Source organism: Neophocaena asiaeorientalis, unplaced genomic scaffold (genome assembly GCF_003031525.2).
Source record: "Neophocaena asiaeorientalis asiaeorientalis breed wild unplaced genomic scaffold, Neophocaena_asiaeorientalis_V1.1 scaffold601, whole genome shotgun sequence".
Lineage (NCBI taxonomy): Eukaryota > Metazoa > Chordata > Mammalia > Artiodactyla > Phocoenidae > Neophocaena > Neophocaena asiaeorientalis.
Genome location: NW_020174793.1, coordinates 2,173,794 through 2,197,449, shown reverse-complemented (window position 1 = coordinate 2,197,449; position 23,656 = coordinate 2,173,794). Strand labels below are relative to the sequence as shown.

At 35.6% G+C, this 23,656-nt stretch overlaps 1 protein-coding gene across 1 annotated transcript in view; it reads left to right on the top strand.

Moving 5' to 3' along the window:
• The window catches only part of CNTN5 (contactin 5), a 504,363-nt gene that overhangs the window by 474,405 nt on the left and 6,302 nt on the right, over positions 1-23,656 (top strand). Inside the window, exons 19-20 of the mRNA XM_024760353.1 lie at positions 16,187-16,373; positions 16,841-16,953. Of these exons, the coding sequence (XP_024616121.1) occupies positions 16,187-16,373; positions 16,841-16,953 (300 nt within the window). The remainder of the gene's footprint in view (positions 1-16,186; positions 16,374-16,840; positions 16,954-23,656) is intronic.

The window sequence follows — 23,656 nt, the reverse complement described above, 5'->3', positions numbered from 1 at the left end:
ACATAACAGTTATTTTAAGTAAAATATAGTCAGCAAAGACTCTTTATAAGATATACTGTCTCATAAGTGTATAGTTGCATGTAGATTTAAAAAATAAATGTGAAATTTGGTCATTTGTAGAGATGTGAATGGACCTAGAGACTGTCATACAGAGTGAAGTAAGTCAGAAAGAGAAAAACAAATATCGTATATTAATGCATATATGTGGAACCTAGGAAAATGGTACAGGTGAACCGGTTTGCAAGGCAGAAATAGAGACACAGATATAGAGAACAAATGTATGGACACCAAGAGACAAAAGCGGGGTGGGTAGTGTTGGTGGTGGTGGTGGAATGAACTGGGAGATTGGGATTGACATGTATACTCTGATGTGTATAAAATAGATAACTAATAAGAACATGCTGTATATAAAATAAAATAAAATTCAAAAATAAATAAATGTGATATAAGTAAAACTTACCAGCATCACTCCCACCCCCTTTTTTCTACACTCTATGCCTTTAAGAAAAGCTCTACCTCTGCTCTTCACCTTACCCATCCCAGAATTTACTGTTCTCATTGTCTCCTCATCTTTCTTTTCAGTAAAAAGATCTCCCAAACTAAATATTTCTAAAATGTAGTAACCCCTAAAGCTTAATATTTTATCTCATCACTATCTCCCTTCTCTATTCTATCTCGGCCACAATCCTAGTTGTATTTACTAATAGTAGAATTCTGAGCATGATGACGGTGAAACAAGTATTGTTTCTGTCACAAAAGCCAATGAGACTGGTTTCAAGTTTTATGTACTTATCATATCAATCCTGTGAGTCGTTTTTCTAGCCATAATTGCAGCTTTTTCTGCAATGTCTAAAGTAGTTAGTTACTATAACCGCTACCAGTCCTGTGCCAATCTGAAAATAGTGGAGACAGTGTTTTTGGTCAAGTCTCCTGTTTTTCCTGAATTGAATGGGTGAATAAGATAGAAAAGGTCCTGCTCTTATGAATACTGCATCGTAATGGGAGAAAAAAAATAAATAAATAAATATGAGAAAAATAAACTTAGATAACAATACATGTAGAAGTGCAAAGGTAGAACACACCTGATTCATTTAAGGAACAGAAGGAAGTGGAGCAACTACACCTTGGTGAACAGTGATGTGAGTGAAATTTGAGGTAGTCAGAGAGTTAGGTGGGCAGACACAATATTATGTAGGGATATATAGATTATGAGAAGAGTTTGTATTTTATTCCAAATACAATGAAAAGCCACTGAGGCAATTTTAGGAGGAGAGTGACAATGTCTGATTTACATTTTTTTTAATATTATTCTGGCAGCTATTCCATGCAGAATGAAAGGGTGAGGAGAGAAAGGTCAAGAGTAGAAGTTAGGAGGTCATTGCAATAATCCATGCAAGAAATGATGATAACTTAGACTAAGGTCATAACAGTGGAGTAGGAGAAAGGTAGACATACTTTAGAGGCAGGTCTGGCAGGATTTTCTGAATGATCAGATGTGGAGGGAAAGAAAATGATGATTCCTACATCATGGCCTTGGTCAAATGGATGAATAGTGGTATGATTTACCAAATAATAATAATAATATTTCAAAAATTTAAAGGGAAAACCTGGACAAAGAAGAGATTTGAAAATGGGAAATAAAAAAGTCTGTTTTGGCTAAATTAAATTTGAGATGCCTATTGGAAATTTAAGAGGATAAGTCAGATAAGCAATAGGATATGTGAGTTTGGAGTCTAATTAAGAGATCAGTGCTGAAGACATAAAGGAGGCAATCATAAAGGTGGTATTTAAAGCCATTCTATTACATTAAATCACCTAAGGACAAATTCCCAGAAGGGAGTAGAGGAAAGGAGAGGATAAGAGGAGGAATGAAGGGGGAGATAAGCTGTGTCCTGGTGCAATCAGCATGTAGAAATTTAGCTGAAGGAAAGGAATCAGCACGGAGAGTGGCAAGGAGAGATCATCTTGATGGAGAGAAAATCAAGTGTGTGAGGTGTGAAAGAAACTAAAAGAGCTAATCAAAAAGAAGGAAATGGTCAACTGTGTTTACACCTGCTAAGAGATCGAGATGAAAGCAGAAAAGTTTCTATTGGGTTTAGCAGTTACTGGTGATCTTCAGGAAATTTTCACAATTAAGTAAGTGATCCATATCCCTTGTGTTATCAGTTTAGTTACTTCAGGTTGTAGACATCAAATACCCTTAAGAATATTACTTCTATCTAAATAATGGCTAGTGGCAGCAATTTAGAGAGAACCTCAATTCAGAACTCCAGACCAGCAACACATTTGTTTGTTGTGGAATCATTTAAGTCTTTTGTCAGGATATCAAGGTGTCTTGATATACATTAGAATCATAACTCTCCAGTGTTATCAGAAATGGGTAAGAGTCAGACTCAACCTCTCAATATGTTTTCACACCAGTCAATGACTATAAGAGAATTGAATTAACCACTGCAGACAACTATCTTAGCCTCAGATAAAAGCAGTTAAAAGAAGTCAAGGGCTTCCCTGGTGGCGCAGTGGTTGGGTGCAGGCGGACACGGGTTCGTGACCCGGTCCGGGAAGATCCCACATGCCGTGGAGCGGCTGGGCCTGTGAGCCATGGCCGCTGAGCCTGCGCATCCGGAGTCTGTGCTCCGCAACAGGAGAGGCCACACCAGTGGGAAGCCCGCATACTGCAAAAAAAAAAAGTAAAGATGAGACTTTTATATGGGAAACTTCCCTTGATACACCAAGCATAATAATGGAGGTAAATGAGAAAAAAGAAATCATTTCTGAAGTCATGACCACACCTTTAATTCCTTCTAGGATATGGCTCCTGTCAAACACATACTCAACTGCCATTTTGATATGGACAAACTTTATCTCTAGAATACATAGTACAGTATTAACTAATGATAACCCCTCAATGAACTCTTCTTAATAAATAATCAAACTTGAACCTATGTCGTTCACTTGACTCTGAAATCTTTGTGTTTTCTCTTCCACTAATCTTGGGAGGCTACCCTCAAGCAAGGGTCATTTAGAGGGAAGATGGACATCATCAAGAGCAATAAAGTCCTTAAGGCTCTTATAACATCACCTGATCCCCCATCTAAGCTCCCATCACTATGCTCTCCTTCCCCTGTACGCTCCTCAAGTGACTCACAGCCTGATTCTAATTGTGACCTGGATTGTCAGATTTGGAACTCGTTTGTGCGTGATCTGACTTTCTGTGCGTTTCGTCTGAATTTCAGTTATCATTTATTATTCATTCACTTACTTATCCACGTGCTATTTTTTGAATGCCTGCTAAGTCTTGGTGCAGTGCGTGGGGTAAAACAATAAGTAAAATAGACAGATTCCCTGCCCTTATGAAGTTCACAGTCTAGCAAGGGAGACTTTATTTCAGTTTCTTTCTTTCATTTTTGTTTTTCTGTTTTTTGGTAAGGCCGTGTAGCTCCTTTTGTTTGATGTCTTGGTTTTGATATTCTTTTCCCTGATGTAGCCAGATCTATAGGGAAGCTGTAAGGATCTCAGTAGGAGGCTTTCCCTGATACCATCTGTCAATTACCTATCTACATTTAGCATTTTTGTCCTTTACAAGGAAGCCTCCATTACACTCTAATTTGTTTACCAAATAATGAATCAAGCATTTTGACTTAAACTATGTTCATCTGCAACTAACTTACACTTTCAAATACATTAACCAATTAATTCAAATCAAACTGTTTTTGATATTAAAATGACTAATTGCTCTATCTAATAGAATGGTCAAAGCAATTGATATGGTAGAAATAGCTATGCATAAAGATAGGGTCAGAATGATGACAGCATCTAGCCTACCAGAAAATAAAATGACTTTATGGTAAGAGGCTTCAGGAAATTTTAGTAATATTATCCCCTTTAATTTCAAAGTGGGTCCACCCATGGACATTTCTAAATGTCACAATTAGGCTAGATTCAAATTCTGCTATGAAAAGAAAAAGAGTGGTCTTTTCAACAAGTTTGCAAGGCTGCCTTTTATTATACAAGTCTTATACTACCTCACAAAAATGACCATCTGAGGAAATAAGAAAGAATATGAAATCACAAATATAGATACCACTCCATCTAATTGTATTTTACAAATACAATTGAACAATTTTGTTGACATTTTCTTAAAACAACCCATTTGAGAATTTTGTTTACTTACATGGAAGTAGCTTGAGATTTCATGGCTACAGAGACTAAATGTAGAAAGCGTTGACATTAAGATATGTGAAATTTCTAGCTTATGACATGCAGCATGATTGAAAATCAGAAGTGAGCTATATTTATTGAATGACTGATTTTTGAATTATCATGACTGCCCCATCTCGATTGCCATCCCTGTCATTGGACCATGCAAATAAATTATTAGTTTCAGTTTTGAATTTATGAACCCACCAGCATTAAGTGTCCTTGAATGGTAATTCCTGAATCTTCGAGCAGAGCCTCTAAAGCTTTTCCTAGAACACTGGGATTTTTATGTGCATACAAAATCAGAGCAGATGCCAGTCTAGCAAGAGAAAAAACTAAACAAAAATAGGGTCAAATTTCATCATCTTTTCTCTGAGTTTCCCAAATTGGGAGGAATGAAAAAGGAAATTGGGTTATAATGCAATGTTGGATGATTAATATTCATTATTCCTTCACTTATCAAGCATTTATTATCAGGCACTGTTCTAGGCAGTGGAAATGCAAAATCTATTAAGATCTAGTCCCTGCTCTTAAAAAAAATCACAGTTTAATACTGAGAGATGTTTGTGGGAAATTTAAATAAGCAAAAGGCAGAGAGGAAGAGATTGGAACAATACAATTCTTATATCCATAATTACCCTGGGATTCCTTAGCATCCTGATCCTCTGAAGAAACACTAGTAGCGTAAACCCATGCCAATGCCCTCCATGGGCATAGGTTTCTGTTTGCTTGAGCATATGCTTCTGTCCCTAAATGTCCTCAATTTTCCTAAATAAAACAATAAATCAATCGATAGACATTTTATTGAATAAAATAAAAAGGAAATTTTTAGACAAGTTAATGGTGCTTGTATTCATTGTGACCTTTTTGGAAGAGTATTATTAAGTATATTTTTTAATGGCTGGGTTCATTTCAATAATAAGCGACAATTTATTTTTATAGCAGAGTGAAAAGTGCACAGTGTCCTAGTCCTAATTCTTAACTTTTTCATGCTTATTATGAAGAAGAACAAAAGACAAAACAACTTGTCCCATTTTACAATTCTCACTAAAAGACACACACACCCCTAGCAACTCCTTTTCCCAGGCTATATTCAAGACTTGCATGTATTTATTTTAGAACTTCCAGAGGGTATGTAACTCAGAAATTCATTTTAGACATGTCACTAAAGCCATTTCCACTTACTGATTGCACTAAAAAGACACTAATTGTGTTTTGCTCTATAAAGTAAGTTGTAGTGGGGATTTCTTAAGGGGAAAAGGGATGAGATTGTTGTTGTTTTTATTTTATGAGCTGACTCTAATCATCAAAGCAGGAGACAAAAAAAAAAAAAAATGGTCCTCACTGCTGTTTGACAATAACTCATACTAGGCAGATTGCATTTAATTGGTATAGCAGAGGGTGCAAGGGTGAATGTGTGTGTGTGTGTGTGTGTGTGTGTGTGTGTGTAAAATGGAATTTCAGACATAAATTAAAGGGGGAAAAGAAGCTGAAATGAAACCAGTTAACAAAAGGCTAAAACAAAGGCTGTTTTATTTTCCATATGGTGGGTAGCAGCCGTTGTACAGATTCTCCTTTGGCTTTTTGTTATGACTATATAAAAATAAGAATATAAAAAATTAAACAGTGAGAAGAAAATACTTCTACACTCCCTTTTCTGAAATTCTGCAGACTTTGGAAAAATCAAATAGCTTTCATGTCTCTATCATTAGATTTCCTTCTCAGGTTATTTTCAGAGACTGGGAGGCTAACTAAAACTATTTATGATTTTAAAAAATCAGCAGATCAAAAGGAAATTATAGAAGTAACTTGAAGATGTAACAGTTGTTTAACTTGTTCCTTCCCCTGTCCTATTGAAAGGCAACCTGTAGAATTCTTTTAGAAAGTAATGAATAACTCAGTGTATACTGTGTTTCTGTTTCATTTACTTCTAAATACATTGCTTCATGGAGAAAATTCCCTAACCCAAACCACATTTCATATTTTCTTCTACTAAAACTTTTATAAACCATTTTATTTTCAAGAATATTAAAATATTTGCCTGAATATATTGTTTTACCCACATGAAGAACAAAAAGGGTATGTATGGATGATATATTTTATCATATTCAGAAGTACTTCCTATTTTTTTCACTCTTTGACACAAATGGTAATTTACTGTGTGACCTCTAAACAGGGTTTTTTTCTTTACTCCTAAACGCAGCCATCCTGAGCTCATCATGTCCATCCACAATCTCACTCTCTGTTACATAATACACATTTGTACACAGAAAGCATCCATGCAAAAAATAAAATAACAAATATAGACATCAACCCATTTAATTTTACAAATACTTGGAATATTTTTGTTGACATTCTCTTAGAATGACTCATATGAGAAATACCAAATTGCAACAAAATCTTCCTTTTGAGGGTTGGGTTTTTATCTTAAGTACCTGACAACATACTTGTGGCATAGAGGTCCTAATTCAATGTGTGTTGAAGAGTTAGATACAGACATGGTCTTGCTTACTATACTAAGAAATATAGAAATATTATAAGATGTTTGAACACGCACAAAAAGGAAGTTTTGCAAAAGACATGCTTAGCGTTATAAAAATGCCAATTACTAATTGACTATTCGCTAATTACAAAATGGCTAAGACTTTATTTTCAAAGGGCAAGACTTTTTTTAATCTACATATAGAAAAGTGCACAAATCATAAATGTACAGCTCAGTGAATTATCACGAAGTGAACATACCTGTGTAACCACAATCCAGGTCAGGAAACAAAACATTTCTAAGAACTAGAGAATCACCTTGTGTCTCTTATAGTCATTATCCTTATTCTGAACCCCACACCCCCACCAAAAACAAAAACAAAAACCAAGTATTCTGACTTCTGATTGGTTTTACTAGTTTTGGGAATCATAAGGAGCTTTTAATGTCTTGTATTTTTCACTCAACATTATATCGGTAATATCATCCATATTTTTATGCGTTTTCTCCTAAATTTCATTTGTGAGTATCCCACAATTTATTTATCATTCTTCCATTGTGGATATTAGGTCTGTTTGCAGTTTGGGTCTGTTTTGAATAGAGCTGAGTACAGAGGAAATTTTTGGTAGAATTATCCACTTGCAATATTAAATCTAATCCATGATTATTATATCCCTCTTTTTTTTAAGCCTTCTTTGATCTTTGTCTATATTGACCTTCCAAATCTTTCCTTAGATTTATCCCTATTTAATAATTTTATTCTAATGTAACTGTAACCTTTGTGGGGTTTTTTACATTTTTTTAAATTGTTTTTATTTAATTTTTTAAAAAAATCTTTATTGGAGTACAATTGCTTTACAATGTTGTGTTAGTTTCTGTTGTACAACAAACTGAATCAGCTATATGTATATATATATACCCATATCCCCTCCCTCTGGAGCCTTCCTCCCACCCCTCTATGTTGTCAAAAAGCATCAAGCTGATCTCCCTGTGCTATGCAGCAGCTTCCCACTAGCCATCCATTTTACATTTGGTAATGTATATATGTCAATGCTACTCTCTCACTTCGTCCCAGCTTCCCCTTGCCCTCTTGTGTCCTCAAGTCCATTCTGTATGTCTGCATCTTTATTCCTGTCCTTCCCCTAGGTTCATCAGAGCGATTTTTTTTTTTTAGATACCATATATATGTTTTAGCATATGGTGTTTGTTTTTCTCTTTCTGACTTATTTCACTCTGCATGACAGGCTCTAGGTCCATCAACCTCACTACAAATAACTCAATTTCATTTCTTTTTATGGCTGAGTAATATTCCATTGTATATATGTGCCACATCTTCTTTATCCACTCATCTGGCAATGGACACTTAGGTTATTTCCATGTCCTGACTATTGTAAATAGTGCTTCAGTGAATATTGGGGTACATATCTCTTTTTGAATTATGGTTTCCGCAGGGTACATGCCCAGTAGTGGGATTGTTGGGTCATGTGGTAGTTCTATTTTTAGTTTTTTAAGGAACCTCCATACTGCTCACCATAGTGGCTGTATCAATTTACATTCCCACTAACAGTACAGGAGGGTTCCCTTTTCTCCACACCCTCTCCATCATTTATTATTTCTATATTTTTTGATGATGGTCATTCTGACTGGTGTGAGGTGATGCCTTATTGTGGTTTTGATTTGCATTTCTCTAATAATTAGTGATGTTCAGCAACTTTTCATGTGTTTGTTGACAATCTGTATATCTTCTTTGGAGAAATGTCTGTTTAGGTCTTCCACCCTTTTATAGATTGGGTTATTTGTTATTTTGATATTGAGCTGCATGAGTGCTTGTATATTTTGAAGATTAATCTTCTGTCAGTTGCTTCATTTGCAAATATTTTCTCACACTCTGAAGGTTGTCTTTTTGTCTTGTTTATGGTTTCCTTTACTGTGCAAAAGCTTTTAAGTTTCAATAGGTCCCATTTGTTTATTTTTGTTTTTATTTCCATTATTCTAGGAGGTGGGTCAAAAATGATCTTGCTGTGATTTATGTCATAGAATGTTCTACCTATGTTTTCCACTAAGAGTTTTATAGTGTCTAGCCTTACATTTAGGTTTTTAATCCATTTTGATTTTATTTTTGTATATGGTGTCAGGAAGTGTTTAATTTTGTTTCTTTTACATATAGCTATCCAATTTTCCCAGCACCACTTAATGAAGAGGCTGTCTTTTCTCCATTATATATTCTTGCCTCCTTTATCAAAGATAAGGTGACCATATGTGTGTGAGTTTATCTCTGGACTTTCTATCTTGTTCCATTGATCAATATTTCTGTTTTTGTGCCAGTACCATACTCGCTTGATTACTGTAGCTTTGTAGTATATTCTGAAGTCAAGGAGCCTGATTCCTCAAGCTCCATTTCTGTTTCTCAAGATTGCTCTGGCTATTCAGGGTTTTTTTTGGTTCCACACAAATTCTACAATTTCTTTTTCTAGTTCTGTGAAAAATGTCATTGGTAGTTTGATAAGGATTGTATTGAATCCGCAGATTGCTTTGGGTAGTAGAGTCATTTTCACAATGTTGATTCTTCCAATCCAAGAACATGGTACATCTCTCCATCTGTTTGTATCATCTTTAATTTCTTTCATCAGTGTCTTATAGTTTTCTGCATACAGGTATTTTGCTTCCTTAGGTAGGTTTATTCCTAGGTATTTTGCTCTTTTTGTTGTAAAGGAAAATGGGAGTGTTTCTTTAATTTCTCTTTCTGATTTTTCATTATTGATGTATAGGGATGCAAGGGTTTTCTGTGCATTAATTTTGTATCCTGCTACTTTACCAAATTCATTGATTAGCTCTAGTAGTTTTCTGGTGGCATCTTTAGGATATTCTATGTAGGGTATCATGTCATCTGCAAAGAGTGACAGTTTTACTTCTTCTTTTCCAATTTGTATTCCTTTTTTTTTTTTTTCTTTCTCTTCTCTGATTGCCATGGCTAAAACTTCCCAAACTAGGTTGAATAATAGTGATGAGAGTGGGCACACCTGATCTTAGAGGAAATGCTTTCATCTTTTGAGGTGATTGATTGAGAATGATATTAGCTGTGTGTTTGTCATATATGGCTTTTATTATGTTGAGGTACGTCCCCTCTATACCCACTTTCTGGAGAGGTTTTATCATAAGTGGGTCTTGAATTTTGTCAAAAGCTTTCTCTGCTTCTATTGAGATTATCATGTGGTTTTTATCCTTCAATTTGTTAATATGGTGCATCACATTGATTGATTTGCTTATATTGAAGAATCCTTGCATTTCTGGGATAAACCCCACTTGATCGTGGTGTATGATCTTTTGAATGTGCTGTTGGATTCTGTTTGCTAGTATTTTGTTGAGGATTTTTGCATCTATGTTCATCAGTGACATTGTCCTGTAATTTTCTTTTTTTGTGACATCTTTGTCTGGTTTTGGTATCAGGCTGATTGTGGCCTTGTAGAATGAATTTGGGAGTGTTCCTCCCTCTGCTATATTTTGGAAGAGTTTGAGAACGAAAGGTGTTAGCTCTTCTCTAAATGATTTTTAGAATTCACCTGTGAAGCCATCTGCCCCTACATTTTTGTTTGTTGGAAGCTTTTTAAACACAGTTTCAATTTCAGTGCTTGTGATTGTCCTGTTCATATTTTCTACTTCTTCCTGCTTCAGTCTTGGAAGTTTGTACTTTTCTAAGAATTTGTCCATTTCTTCCAGGTTGTCCATTTTATTGGCATATAGTTGCTTGTAGTAGTCTCTCATGATCCTTTGTATTTCTGCAGTGACAGTTGTTACTTCTCCTTTTTCATTTCTAATTCTGTTGATTTGAGTCTTCTCCCTTTTTTTCCTGATGAGTCTTATGCAGTGTCTTTTTGGGCTCACCATTACCCCAGTTGCCTACAGGCACAGTGCATGGTAAATAATACATATTCAAAACAATTTTTTGAAAAAGTAATTAAATAAATAGTTTTGAAGTTCTCAAAGCATGGTAAAATATTCACATTTCAATATGCATTTTGATTATTTTTTAAAACTCTAAACTTTAGCTTCCCTGGTGGCATAGTGGTTAGGAATCCACCTGCCAATGCAGGGGACATAGGTTCGAGCCCTGGTCCGGAGAGATCCCATATGCCACAGAGCAACTAAGCCTGTGCACCACAACTACTGAGCCTGCACTCTAGAGCCCAAGAGCCACAACCACTGAGCCTGCACACCACACTACTGAAGCCCACACACCTAGACCCCGTGCTCTACAACAAAGAGAAGCCACCACAATGAGAAACCCATGCATCACAACGAAGAATAGCCCCTGTTCACCACAACTAGAGAAAGCCCACACATAGCAACAAATACCCAACACAGCCAAAATAAATAAATTTAAGAAAGAAAAACTTAAAAAAATAAAAACTTTAGCCTTATTAGTCTAGAGAATAAATTACCTTCAATGGTGCAAAAATCACATTTTTGTTTTGCAACATTAAATAACAGCAGAAAGTAGAGCTGTCTGTATTAAATTCAGGGAGTACACTATTGAATGAGCAGTGATCATTGAATGCAATTTAAATTATAAAAACAAGTGAATACAGGAGCTAAGAATTGTCTTTTTAAAATCTAACAAGTAACAAAAATCAGACAGGAGAATATAAAATACTAGTAAGAATTCTTCAGTGATTATATATATGACTGAATGAAGACTGGGAAGTAGGGGAAAGTTCATAGTTCATCCAGCAACCACTGACTCCATATAGCAGCATTCATGGATTTTAGATCCTGTAAATTCATGTAAGGGAGCCAGACTGTGTATGACATGGATATCTTAGAATCATCACATCAGATAATTGAATATGCTATCTGCTTAGTTAAAATCATCATTATGGAGAATCAACTTTGGAAAAAAATAGGTTATCTACTAAGAAAAACCATCTAGATTTAGGTTCAAATCTACAATCTTAAAGTTATCAGCTGACTCAGAATTCATGCTTCCTGCCTGCCACTATTAATATTACATAATTTGGAGGAACAAAGTTAAAAAACAAAACAATATGAAGGATAGCAAAAAAGTAAACACAAATTACAGAAATCAGAAATGTTAAGCCATCAAGAAACAAAATAGTTCAAGTAGTTGGGTGACAATAAGGGAGCTGTCTAAAACTATTCATAAAACTGAGGTTTTTATAAACAAGTTTATAGAGATTCAGTGGTTAAGTAACTTGTCCCATTATATGAAGCTTATAGATATCAAAATTAAGATTAAAATTTAAGCCTTCTGACTCCAAAACCATGATGTGCCTAGAGCTTGCAACATTTTGGCGTATCTCTCAGATTCATACACTTTTGTTGGAAGTGAAAATTAGTGCAAACTATTTGAAAACCAGTGTGGCATTTTTGTATCAAAATCATAAAAATTTCAATAATCTTAGACCCCATAATCACCTGTCTGGAATTCTATTCTGGGGAATTATTCCAATATGTGGAAAAAAATGTACATGAACATATTCATGGCAACATTTTAATTAAGAGAGCAAAAGTTGGAAGCTACCCAAATGTTCCACAATAGAAAAGTGGTTAAATGATATTTGGTACACAAGGCATATGATAGACTTTTAGTATTGATATAAAAAATGGGAAAATATTTATATGTGACTATAATGTTAGAGAAGAAAAGTAGTTACATAATTATATTAACTATATGTAATAAAAATACAGGAAGGGATAAACACAATAAAATCCCCAATTGTGTGAGGGCGATAAAATAGCAGGTTACCTATTCTTCCAGTTTCAGATATTTATATCTTTTTAAATGTTTTTAACCTCATTTCAAGTGATCTCATACAGAGTTCAAAGTTTATAGGTTGATAAAATCTATCATCAGGATAGAATTGAATCATGAAGAAATAAATTGAATGAAGAGGAACTTTCAACTTTCAGAGGTGCAGTGTGACTTATGAATACTATATTATCTCAATTCCAAGTTAAGAATCACTAAATAAGCACGATGTTAAACTCCAAATATTTTTCTGTTTTTCTGATTTACCCTATCCTCCATCAAAAAAAAATGTAGTAAATAAAATTATTATTTCACTGTGAAGGTCATAACTTCTCCAGCTCTTTTTTTCAATATGCCAGAAAGAGAAATAATGTGTGGATTTTTTAGATTTATCACAGGTTTTACCTGATGCAGCTAGTATTTGTGTTTTCTCACAATCAGTTACTTCCAAACATTTTATCTTTTACTTGGGATGTTAAATTTTGTGGTGATTCATCAGAAAATTAAACATTCAATATTTAACCTAAGTGTCCATCGACAGATGAATGGATAAAGAAGATGTGGCACATATATACAATGAAATATTAGCCATAAAAAGAAACAAAAATGAGTTATTTGTAGTGAGGTGGATGGACATAGAGACTGTCATACAGAGTGAAGTAAGTCAGAAAGAGAAAAACACACCCCGTATACTAACACATATATATGGAATCTAAAAAAAAAAAAAAAATGGTTCTGAAGAACCTAAGGGCAGGACAGGAAAAAAGACGCAGACATAGAGACTGGACTTGAGGACACGGGGAGGGGGAAGGGTAAGCGGGGACAAAGTGAGAGAGTAGCATGGACATATATACAGTACCAAATGTAAAATAGATAGCTAGTGGGAAGCAGCTGCATAGCACAGGGAGATCAGCTTGGTGCTTTGTGACCACCTAGAGGAGTGGGATAGGGAGGGTGGGAGGGAGATACAAAAGGGAGAGGATATGGGGATATATGTGTACATATAGCTGACATTTTGTTATACAGCAGAAACTAACACACCATTGTAAAGCAATTATTCTCCAACAAAGATGTTAAAAGAAATTCAATATTTAGAAGTCCAGAATTTGTATTGAAATCTGTGTTTGTATCAAAATCTGTAATTTGCTGAATTTAATCACACTCAACTCCCTCAAATATATATATTTAACTAACTTAAAATAATCTAGCCAATTAAAGAAAATTGGCTAGATTATTGCCTAAATTGAAGCAGAGACCTAGAAATCAGATATGTCACTGGGAAGGAGAAAGATACACATTTGTTCATCCAACAACATCTCATCAAATTTTGTAGTTTGAAAATAACTTAGATTTCTTCAGTTAAAAGTATGCTCGAGACCAAGCAAGATAAGTTAGTTTTGGAATTGGAACTAATGGGGCAAACATAGTACAGAAGGCAGTGTTAGAGCATTTCAGCTTAATCAAACAAATTTCTGAAGTTCAGTCACTCAGCTGTATGCCAGGTCAAATCTATGAAGAGACAGGGATGAGAAATAGAAATTTGATTATGATTATCTTATTAAACATATATATATATATATATATATATATATATATATATTCATATTCAAGATCTGTGTAGGTGTGTCAGGCAGTGTTTAATTGCAAAGAACTAAATTACTCTAGTTTAAGTAAGAAGTGTTTTATTTTAAGTATTAAATGGTTTACAGAATTATTGAGTTAAATTACCAGACTCCAGGGTGATCTTGCAAAAGTAACTGTTAAAGCTAGTCAATAAGACTAAGACACCAGGAAGACACTGATGTCTTCTAAAAACAGGAATTCTCCAGCCCTAGTCTCACACTCTACTGCCATGGTTTGGAAGCCACCATGAACAAAATGGCACCACATTCAGGAAGCCTCTGTGATCTGGAAGCCTCTGCTATTACTGCCTGTTCCAGAATCCTGCCATGTTTGCTGTAATTTGCACCAATAAGATGGATGTCTTGTGCCTGGCTCCTTGACTCCCATAAAGCTAATGGTTAGACAATAAGCCATTCATTTTTGCTGCTACAGTCAGGCGGTGGAGGGGAAAGGAAAAATAATGTCTCCATTACTAAACTCATAGGCAAAAGAAACAGAATTTGTAGAAATTCACTCTCCATCTCATTTTTACTTTCAAATTCTAGGCATGGCATCTGACTGGTTAAGCCTAAAACATATTCAGAGCCCTAACTGCAAGGGAGTCTTGAAAGTATGATTTTTACCTTTGCATCTCTTAAGTCCAGGAAGACACTAGAATGAGGGTGAAATGGATGCTGAAAGCTAAAGTACCATATTCCTTTGGTTACTCAACATCCATATACATCCTTCTCCCCATTCAACAACTCCCCAAAAGCAACAATTGGCAATGACAATGCTCCATTGTGCAAATATCTCTTAAACAAATGAAAATGTACCCACCATCTCCCTAAAAGGGAAAGCCAAGGAAATTTCCATTAGTCAGTCTGTCCATCTCCTGTAATGAACTACATTAGAAATTTACCTACCCACAACACTCTATCACAAGAAAGGAAGGGACCCAGGTTATTTAATATTTAGATATAAAACAGTATAAGGAAGAAAATATGGCTCTTACAGTCTTCATTTCATAAGGCTGCAGTTATAATTTGTAACTTTCTTCCCCCTCTACCCATTTCTTACACCCTTTGTCTTTAGCCATCATCTAGGCTGGTAGATGCATTTTAATATGGTACAGTGACTCAAATGTTTTTTTCCTGAGAGGTAGGAGCCTACAGTGACTTCCTACGGCCCCAAGGTACCGGTAGTCCTAGGCATGCTCCAGAATATCTCAAGTTCCAAACAAACTCCTCATTGCCCAAATTTTGTAGCATCAACCTTAGGTAAGCCAGAATCTGGAAAATGTGATGTTTGGTTTTCTAGCCTGCAGAGTAGAAAAAGCACTTGAAGGATGATGAAATGTATGCAGCAGTCCACTTCTTTCACCACAGTAATTAATTGGAGAAAGAAGAATCACTCTTCCATTGTTTTTACCGCAGTAAATAAGTAGGGGTAAAAAAAACTACTTTCTTGTGCCTTTTTGCATGGTTAAATTCCAGTGTCCGAATAAGGTTAAGCTTTAGGTACACAGAGATAATTATTGAGTCTCATAAAGGGATCAAGATCTGTATGAGACCAGCCTCCAAGAGCTCATAACCAGGGAAGATCACCTCAATGCACAAACTGTGCTTTGACAAAGAGCTGTTCCCTTCTGCCACCCTCCCATATCCTAGCAAAGCCATTTCTCTGCATTTAAACCATTCCAAATTATCATGAGTGTTCTGTCGTCTCTCCTCTGTTAAATCCATCCAGCTGTGTGATCCACCTTTGTGTGGGGCCCAGGAGGAAATATTTCTCATGCCTCTTTCTCAAATAATTCATTAAAAGCCCCATGGCTTTGAATGGGAACTGGTTCTGATGACCTATGAGAAAAGAACTTCTTCAATTTCTTTGAATGATTCTTCATACTACCAGGTTACAAGGTAGCACCTTTCATTGCTTTGCTAAGTTGCTGTAGTTTACACAGCTGCAAATCATGCAGTGGCCAAGATAGTGATTTTAGCCTCATTAGTAGAACCTGTTAATTGGATGATACAGGAGTGATTTCCCAGGGATGGGTTTGAGAAACATCCAAAGGGGGAAAAAACATCAACAATCATAAGCACAGAAGAAACTTTAAAATTAATCTTTCATGTTGACAGATTTGCTATAGGAAAGACATGGAACAAGAAGATGCAGCAGAAACCATCAAAACTAGGGGGAATGAGTCATCTGTCATCCTGACAGGATTAGAAGGAAATACATTATATCACTTCACAGTGAGAGCTTATAATGGAGCTGGATATGGGCCACCTAGCAGTGAAGTGAGTGCAACCACAAAGAAATCCCGTAAGTGACCTGGGCTTTTTGTTTGTTTCAGACAAAAGGGAAACATCTTTTAACATTTCTGAAAGCCATGTGAGGTACATAAAAAGCAGAGTTGAAGAGGAGTTTTGATTTATAGTCTTGCTTCATGCTTAGATCTGAATTCCAAAACTAGCTCAGAAAATTTTGTATTCATAGTAGATAAGGGTTATCTTCCTGTGAAACAAGGCTAAGCGATTTTGACACAGAAGGGAGATAAAAGGATTCAGGTTCAAAAACTCAGCAGAGTAGCTATTAAAATGACACTCCTGGAGCAAAACCTTCCTTCTCTGACTCTAGCTGGAAAGAAGCCTATGGTGCCAGTCAACTAGAAAAGACTGATGTACTCACAAGAAAAGACTGAACACAAGAAAAGACTGAAATACAAGGATTTAAGTGAATAAATGTATTTAAGACTCTTCATCCACTCACTTTTGCTTTTTATTTTGTAGCCCCCAGTCAAGCACCTAACAACCTCAGGTGGGAGCAGCAAGGCTCTCAGCTTTCTCTGGACTGGGAACCTGTCAGACCATTAGCCAACGAGTCTGAAGTCATGGGCTACAAGGTCAGTGTTTTTTCACTCTTTGGATAGACTCTCATCTAAAAAATTGCTAATGTGAGGATGTGTAATTTAAAAGGTGTATAAAGACCTATTAACATACCTATTTTTTTCTCAATCATTTTTCTACCTGTATCTTAGAAACAGCCTTCCTGCAGTGGGGAATCCAAGGCAATCAAAATCAGTTTCAGCTACACAAGGCACAAGAAGGGAATGGGTAGGAAAGACAACAACAATTTGAATACAGGGTAAAAATGGCTCATGAAACAGTGTCAGGACAAGCAGAACTTAGAGAGTCTTGACATTCTCTTCCCAAAGACAAACTGTCCTGGCAGATGGAAAAGACTGGACCACATAGTTTGAGTATAAAGACTTTCCATTAGCAAAGAAACACAAGAAGAAAAAATGCTAGCGTCAGCACAGGGGATAGGAAAGAGACCATGGAGAGAGACAGCAAGCTCCAAAATAGATACATTTCACATATGGTCATCCTGCTATGTGCCAGCAAGAGATCTGCAAATATAAAAATGTTTAGGCAGTTTGTTTTTGAAAAACAGCTTTGTCTCTGATTTTAAAATATGTGGTCAATATATTGAATTGGCTGAATTTCAAATTCTTCTTCCATAACATCAGATTCTATTTATTGTCTTAAACTCATACTGATTCATTAGTGGAATATTATTTATAGCAGATTTTTTTTTAATTTCAATGATAATATTTGACTGAAAAGCATCATTTAGGTGGCTGTTCAACTATCAGAGATGGTAACACAGCACTTTGTATATAAAGTGTTAAAATTCTGAAGCTAAAAAGTGAAAAAGTTATAAATGGAATATATTTTTAAGTTAGATAATTCCCATGAAGAATATCTTAAGGCACAAACTGTAGCAATTCTTACAGACTATGATTGGTATGGATCATAGACATCCTCACAATTAAACACTCACACTCAAATCTGTCCTAATCCGCGTGGGTATTGAATTTGATCTTTGGGGGGAGGGCAGATGTGCCATCTTCTGTATCCTTCTCTTAGTCCTCTTCTTTCCACATCCTTCCCCTCATCCTCACAACTTGTATTCTAAGGCAAAGATACCCTTCAATGATTAAGGGTAGCAGTCTGGCCAGAAATGGTGATGGACCATCCAAGAATCAATCTAATGTCATTAGAACTCTAGCAAGCAATCTCCCAAACTGGAGAGGCAAATAGATGCAAGAAAGAGCTAGATAAAAGCATATGACTGCCTAGAAGAGCCATTTGGCTTCAGGCACCTTTCAGGTGAGAAAAGGAATACCATACCACATGGAGAATACATGAGCCTCGGCATAGGGCTCCCAGGTGGGATGACCCTCCTTGTTGCTCGCATTTGCCACTTCTACTTCTGTCATTGCTCACCTCTTTACATGTGACTGTCTCCCCAAGCTGTTTATATATGATTGAAAGCAAGGCCTCTGTCTTACTCATCTCTTTATCCCTAACATTTCTAGAGTGGATGAATAAATTAATTTTTGACCCAACTTGAGGTATTTTATGCAATTACTCACAAGTGTGTACTATCAGCTGTGTGTTTTTCCTATCCTGGCCTTCCCATGTGTTGTGGTGGAATGGGAAAAGAGAACCGGCTTCTGAGTCAGACAGACTTGAGTTCAAATCCCAGTTGTGTAACTTTGAGCTAGTTGTTTAACTTGAGTTTCATTTTAACTTCAAAAAAAATGCAAAAATAATGATAACATATTATACAGATTATTTTAAGGATTAAGTAAGATAATTTGTGTAAAATGCTTAGCACATAAGAAGTGCTCATTGAAAAACAGCTACTGTCTTTCTTATTGTTATTGGAAGAATTCCACCTAGTAAGGTGGAATTTTTAAATATTTTAACAGAAGAAACTGATCTTTAAAAGTTGCCTGCCAGTTCTGTCTCAATGAAGACAGCACAAGTCACCTGGAATACATTGTTGTGGAGGGGGTAATCACTAACATGGTCCATCTTAGTTGTATAAATAATGACAAGTAGGTACATGTTGACAGAGGATTTTTTTCTTTTATTTCCTTGAAATGGTCTCACCTCCTTATGTCCCTGAGAAGGAAAATCTAGTTCCTAAGAAAGGATTCTGCTGATAACAAATGGAGTGAGACCTCAAAGCCTGTTCTTTTGTAACTAAACCTTATTAGAACTTCTGATGTATGGGCTAATCCCCAGTTAGAGACCTACTGGCAGGAATGACACAAAGTGCCCTGTGAGGGAAAGGGGACTTCAGATTGATGATTGAGGCTTAACATAGAGCCTGGAATCTCCTGGGAAGGTCTGGTTTTCACAGGGCAGGTGATTAACCATGAAAGCTCCTATTGACACAGGCATAATGGTACAGGAATATGATTAGGAACAGTAGCTGTGAATATTTACTAAAGAGATGGAACCCAAAGGACGCAAGCTTGGAGCCCCCTTTTCTAAGTATGAGTTGGAGGAGAACTACTGCAGCCTTAGGCAAGGATCTGCATGCAATGAAAGAGCTGTACCTTCTGGAGGGAGGTTCACACAAATATGGAGTGGCTACTATGGTACTCAGAGGGAGAAGATTTTGATTCCTACTACATCCCCAAAAAACTACTGCCAGACCAAGAGTGGCACCACTCTTAAGAGCCCCATCTTTTTAAACATAATTGTGTGTGGCTGTCACAAAAAAAATTAACAAAATTAGGGACATGTCAACACACTAATTTTTTCTCTTTCCATGAGGTAATTTGAGGTAAGCTTGCTGTATTAAGACTAAGTTTGCCTCTTGAGATTCTTGGAAAATTTGCAGTAGAGGATTTCCTGCTAATCAGGGCAAGAGAGAACTTCCACAATTAATTGCAATATCAAAAGGAAAGTAAATTTATTTTAACTTTTTGTCCTGGCCAAGTTACTTTGCTTGTAAAATCAAAAGAGATCACTAGAAATATACATGGTATGTAAATTTGAAGCTGGAAACTAGGAGTTAATGCCTGAGGTTTAAAGTGCAGGGATTGTATATTCCATGTTTTATATCAAGTCCAGTTTAAGATGGATGAATTAAGAAAACGTCCTCACTTAGAAATTTTCCAGATTGTGAAAATGATTAAATGTGATAAATATGGAGAAAAATGGATTTGTTCCATAGGCTTGATCCATAAATAATCCATTAAACTATTCCTTTTTATAGTTAAGATATTATATACTAGATGCAATTTATTCTCAAAAAAATAAACCACAAAAAAAAAACATAAGATAATAAGATAAAACAGCAGAGCTTGGAATTAGACCAACCCATTTTCTAAGGAAGCATGAATCTTACTCCTTTACTTGATTCCACAGATTGAGGTGTCAGCAACATACATAAGGACAAGATATTACCAGAGAAAGGTACAATAACAAAGGAAATTTGGTTCAAAGGTGTTAAGAGAAAAAGAAGGTCTCCCCACCACAACATCTTATCAGGGACTTCAAAAGTGACCAAGATTATAGTGAAAGAATGATGGAATTGAACCATATATGACAGTGTCACAGGAAACACATTAAAATTGAATCTATTCAGATAAATAGAATTCGCTAGTACTGAAATTTCTCACTGCTCTTTGAGACTGTCCAAGAGAACTTGGACTTCTTGGGATTTTGTTTAAGAAGTCCAGATTTAAAAGTAATACTTTTAAGATATCACAGCTTCTATTAATAAGCAAGAGGAATAGAAGCATGAAGAACAAGAAAAATGCTGGAAAATAATTGTCATTTGTAGACATGGCTACAAATTATTTCCACTCAAACAAAATAGCTTCCCACCTAAAAATATGAGTCAAATTTGGGAGTTTATTTAGCATATTCATCACTTCTTCAGGTCATTTTAATATTTGACTTTATTTTACATTTCCCAATTCAGATTAGCTGCATATTTTCTTTATATATATATATAATCAGGAAAGTGGAACAAAAACTTCAAAGAAATTTCCTAATTTAACTTATTTTTCCCAAATAAGTATTTTTAAATGAAGAAAACTTTGTTTTTATGACTCCACTAGCTTGGGGTCTGAATCTAGAATCCTTACTAATTTTGGCACATGTTATGTCTGTTACTACCACTTCCAAAGAAATGCCAATAACAAAACTAAAGTATATTTAGCCATAATTCTCCTTAATGATCTTGAGAATGGAGAATTTTTTTTCTTTGTACTGTGAAAGAAACTTACCAAGATTATAAAGTAAAACAGCCATCTTATCCCCACCTTATTCTCCTTATACAGACTTAAACTTAAGTGAAAGAGAAAATAAATGCTAAATATCCAGGGGCTATGCTTTCCCTTGTGCAAATATCCCCTTCCCCACCAAGACAGACTTCTGTCCATTCAGAAGACAAAAGCACTCAGGGAATTCAGGATAAGGGCTTCAGGCTACATATCAAGAAAACAGGGTCTCATTTTTCTGTCTATATCTAGAAATATCCTTTCCTGGATATACGACCTCTTCACCATACATCTTCTCCCTCACCTCTACTTTCTGGTATTTATAGAGCTAGGGAGAGTATGGGGAAAATCAGGCTCAAAGCTTACTAGTTGTTATATGATCCATCAATATAGACAGAAATTTTTGTTTGTTTATTCCATTTAGATATCAATTAGGGCCTGCCAGACTCCTGAGATATAGGTACACTTGAACTGAAATTGTATTCCACAGCCTGTGGAACTTTGAAGTCCATCCCTATATTTCTCCAGCTTCTCAGGGAGCCTAAGGTCTGTGGCTATTCTGGTCTCCTTGATTTCTTGTATCTTACAGCTGTTACTTTATCTTATATTTACTCCAAATATGGGACTCAGCCTCTTTCCTGTGATCCCTACAAGTTAAAAAGACCCATATATAATGGTTTATACCATCATTTCTATATTTGATTATGCTTATATGTTTTCATCATAAAATATTTTCTAAAGATTAAAACAGAAATGGCTTGTATAATGTCAAGTATATACATATACAAGGAAGACTTTGTGGAAATGTCAGTGGGAGATAGAGTGAAAGGCACAGCATACAAACAAACATCTGAAAATTGCCATAGGAACTCCTGTTCTTAAAAGTCCTTGGAGTCACCCTACAGCTTGTGGCTTCTCACCGGTACTTGAGCCTCCCACCTTATTTTCACCTAGATTCTACTATCTTGCTGATTCCTCCTCATCCACCCATTGCCACTGGGGTTTTGGATTCCTCACCCACTTTTGTAAAGAACAATTGTACCCAAGATGCCAAGCAAGTGAATAGCCCTTCCATTTAATAGGATCCATCCTTCCAATGACACTTGTGGGTGAAACTAGCAAAAATTTATTCTGCTATATTTTTAGGCACACTCACACCATTATTGTTACTATCAGACATGTAAACTAGCCATTTCTAGATCATGCCTTTGAGAATAACAGGACTGCACTAAATTTTTGTTTAGGATCATCTCTTTGGCTAAGTTTTTTAAGTAGAATTTGAAAATAGTCTTGACAATAGACAATTTTCTTTATGCCTAGAGATAGCCATCATTGCAACTTCCAATTTATAAATGTCCAGATTCTCAAAGTCCTCCCTGGTCTTCTTACTGTCAATAACTATTTCTGACATGTCTTGATAACTCCTTAACCTTCTCATATTTCTCATTCGTAGTCATGTCTTCTAAATCAGTACTTTAAAATGAGCAAAGATTCTCTAAATCACGCAAGACTAACCATTAATTTAATGTATCTTTTCACTTAGTATACCTGCTTATTGACTCATAGCACTACATCTCCCTGGATGTATTGTTTAAAGCCACATTTAATCTCAAACTTCTTTTGCTACCATTAACTGATATTTTCCTGCCTTTACCTTTGTTCCTAAATCTCAACTGATCCACACATTTTTCTTCAACTCTGGATTTTACAGCCACATTAGATATGCATTATTGACTGCATTTTTCTTTGTCATAAGAATTGTAATTTATTGAACCATAATAACAACGTCCTCTAAAATAGTCACTCCCCTGCCAATCCTCACCAATTTACATACTTTTTCGTTGCCATAATTTTGCTTTCTAATTACCTCATGTGGATGAACAGAATTCTAATTCAGTATGCTGCTACAGTCAAAATGAGAGGCATAAATTCTGATACAATTTTCATTTTTTAAAGCCAAAAGAATGTGCAATAGTCATCCTCCTAGAAATGTTTCTGATTCCCAAATCTGTAACACTCTGTACATGGCTATAGCAGCAAATATGTTTCCTACTGCAGCACATAGCACACTCAATTGCACTGTTTATCTGTCTCCACTGTTAGACTGTAAGTGCCATGAGGGGACCATATAGTCTTATTCTCTGATGAATCTCCAGTATATAGCACTGTGCCTAACTCACATGAGATACCCAGTAAAATATTTGATGTTGCTCTTGCCACTTCCCAACTATGTTAAACCTATGACATCCTTCCCTATAAGAATTTCAGTAGATAGAATTATTGCACATATTTTATACTTTTACAGAGAATTTACTTCTCTCCCAAGACTCCGAAGTAAATTTAAATCCATGAAAGATAAAGTAAATGGAGGCAGCATACTTTACCAGAATGCAGAAAGGAGGATCAAGTACGGGCATGCTTCAATATATGAAATATTACTTTTCTAAAGTATGTTTTTCTTGTATGTAGGTTAGTTCAAGTTCAAAACACTTTTTTTTTTTTTTTTTTTTTTGGT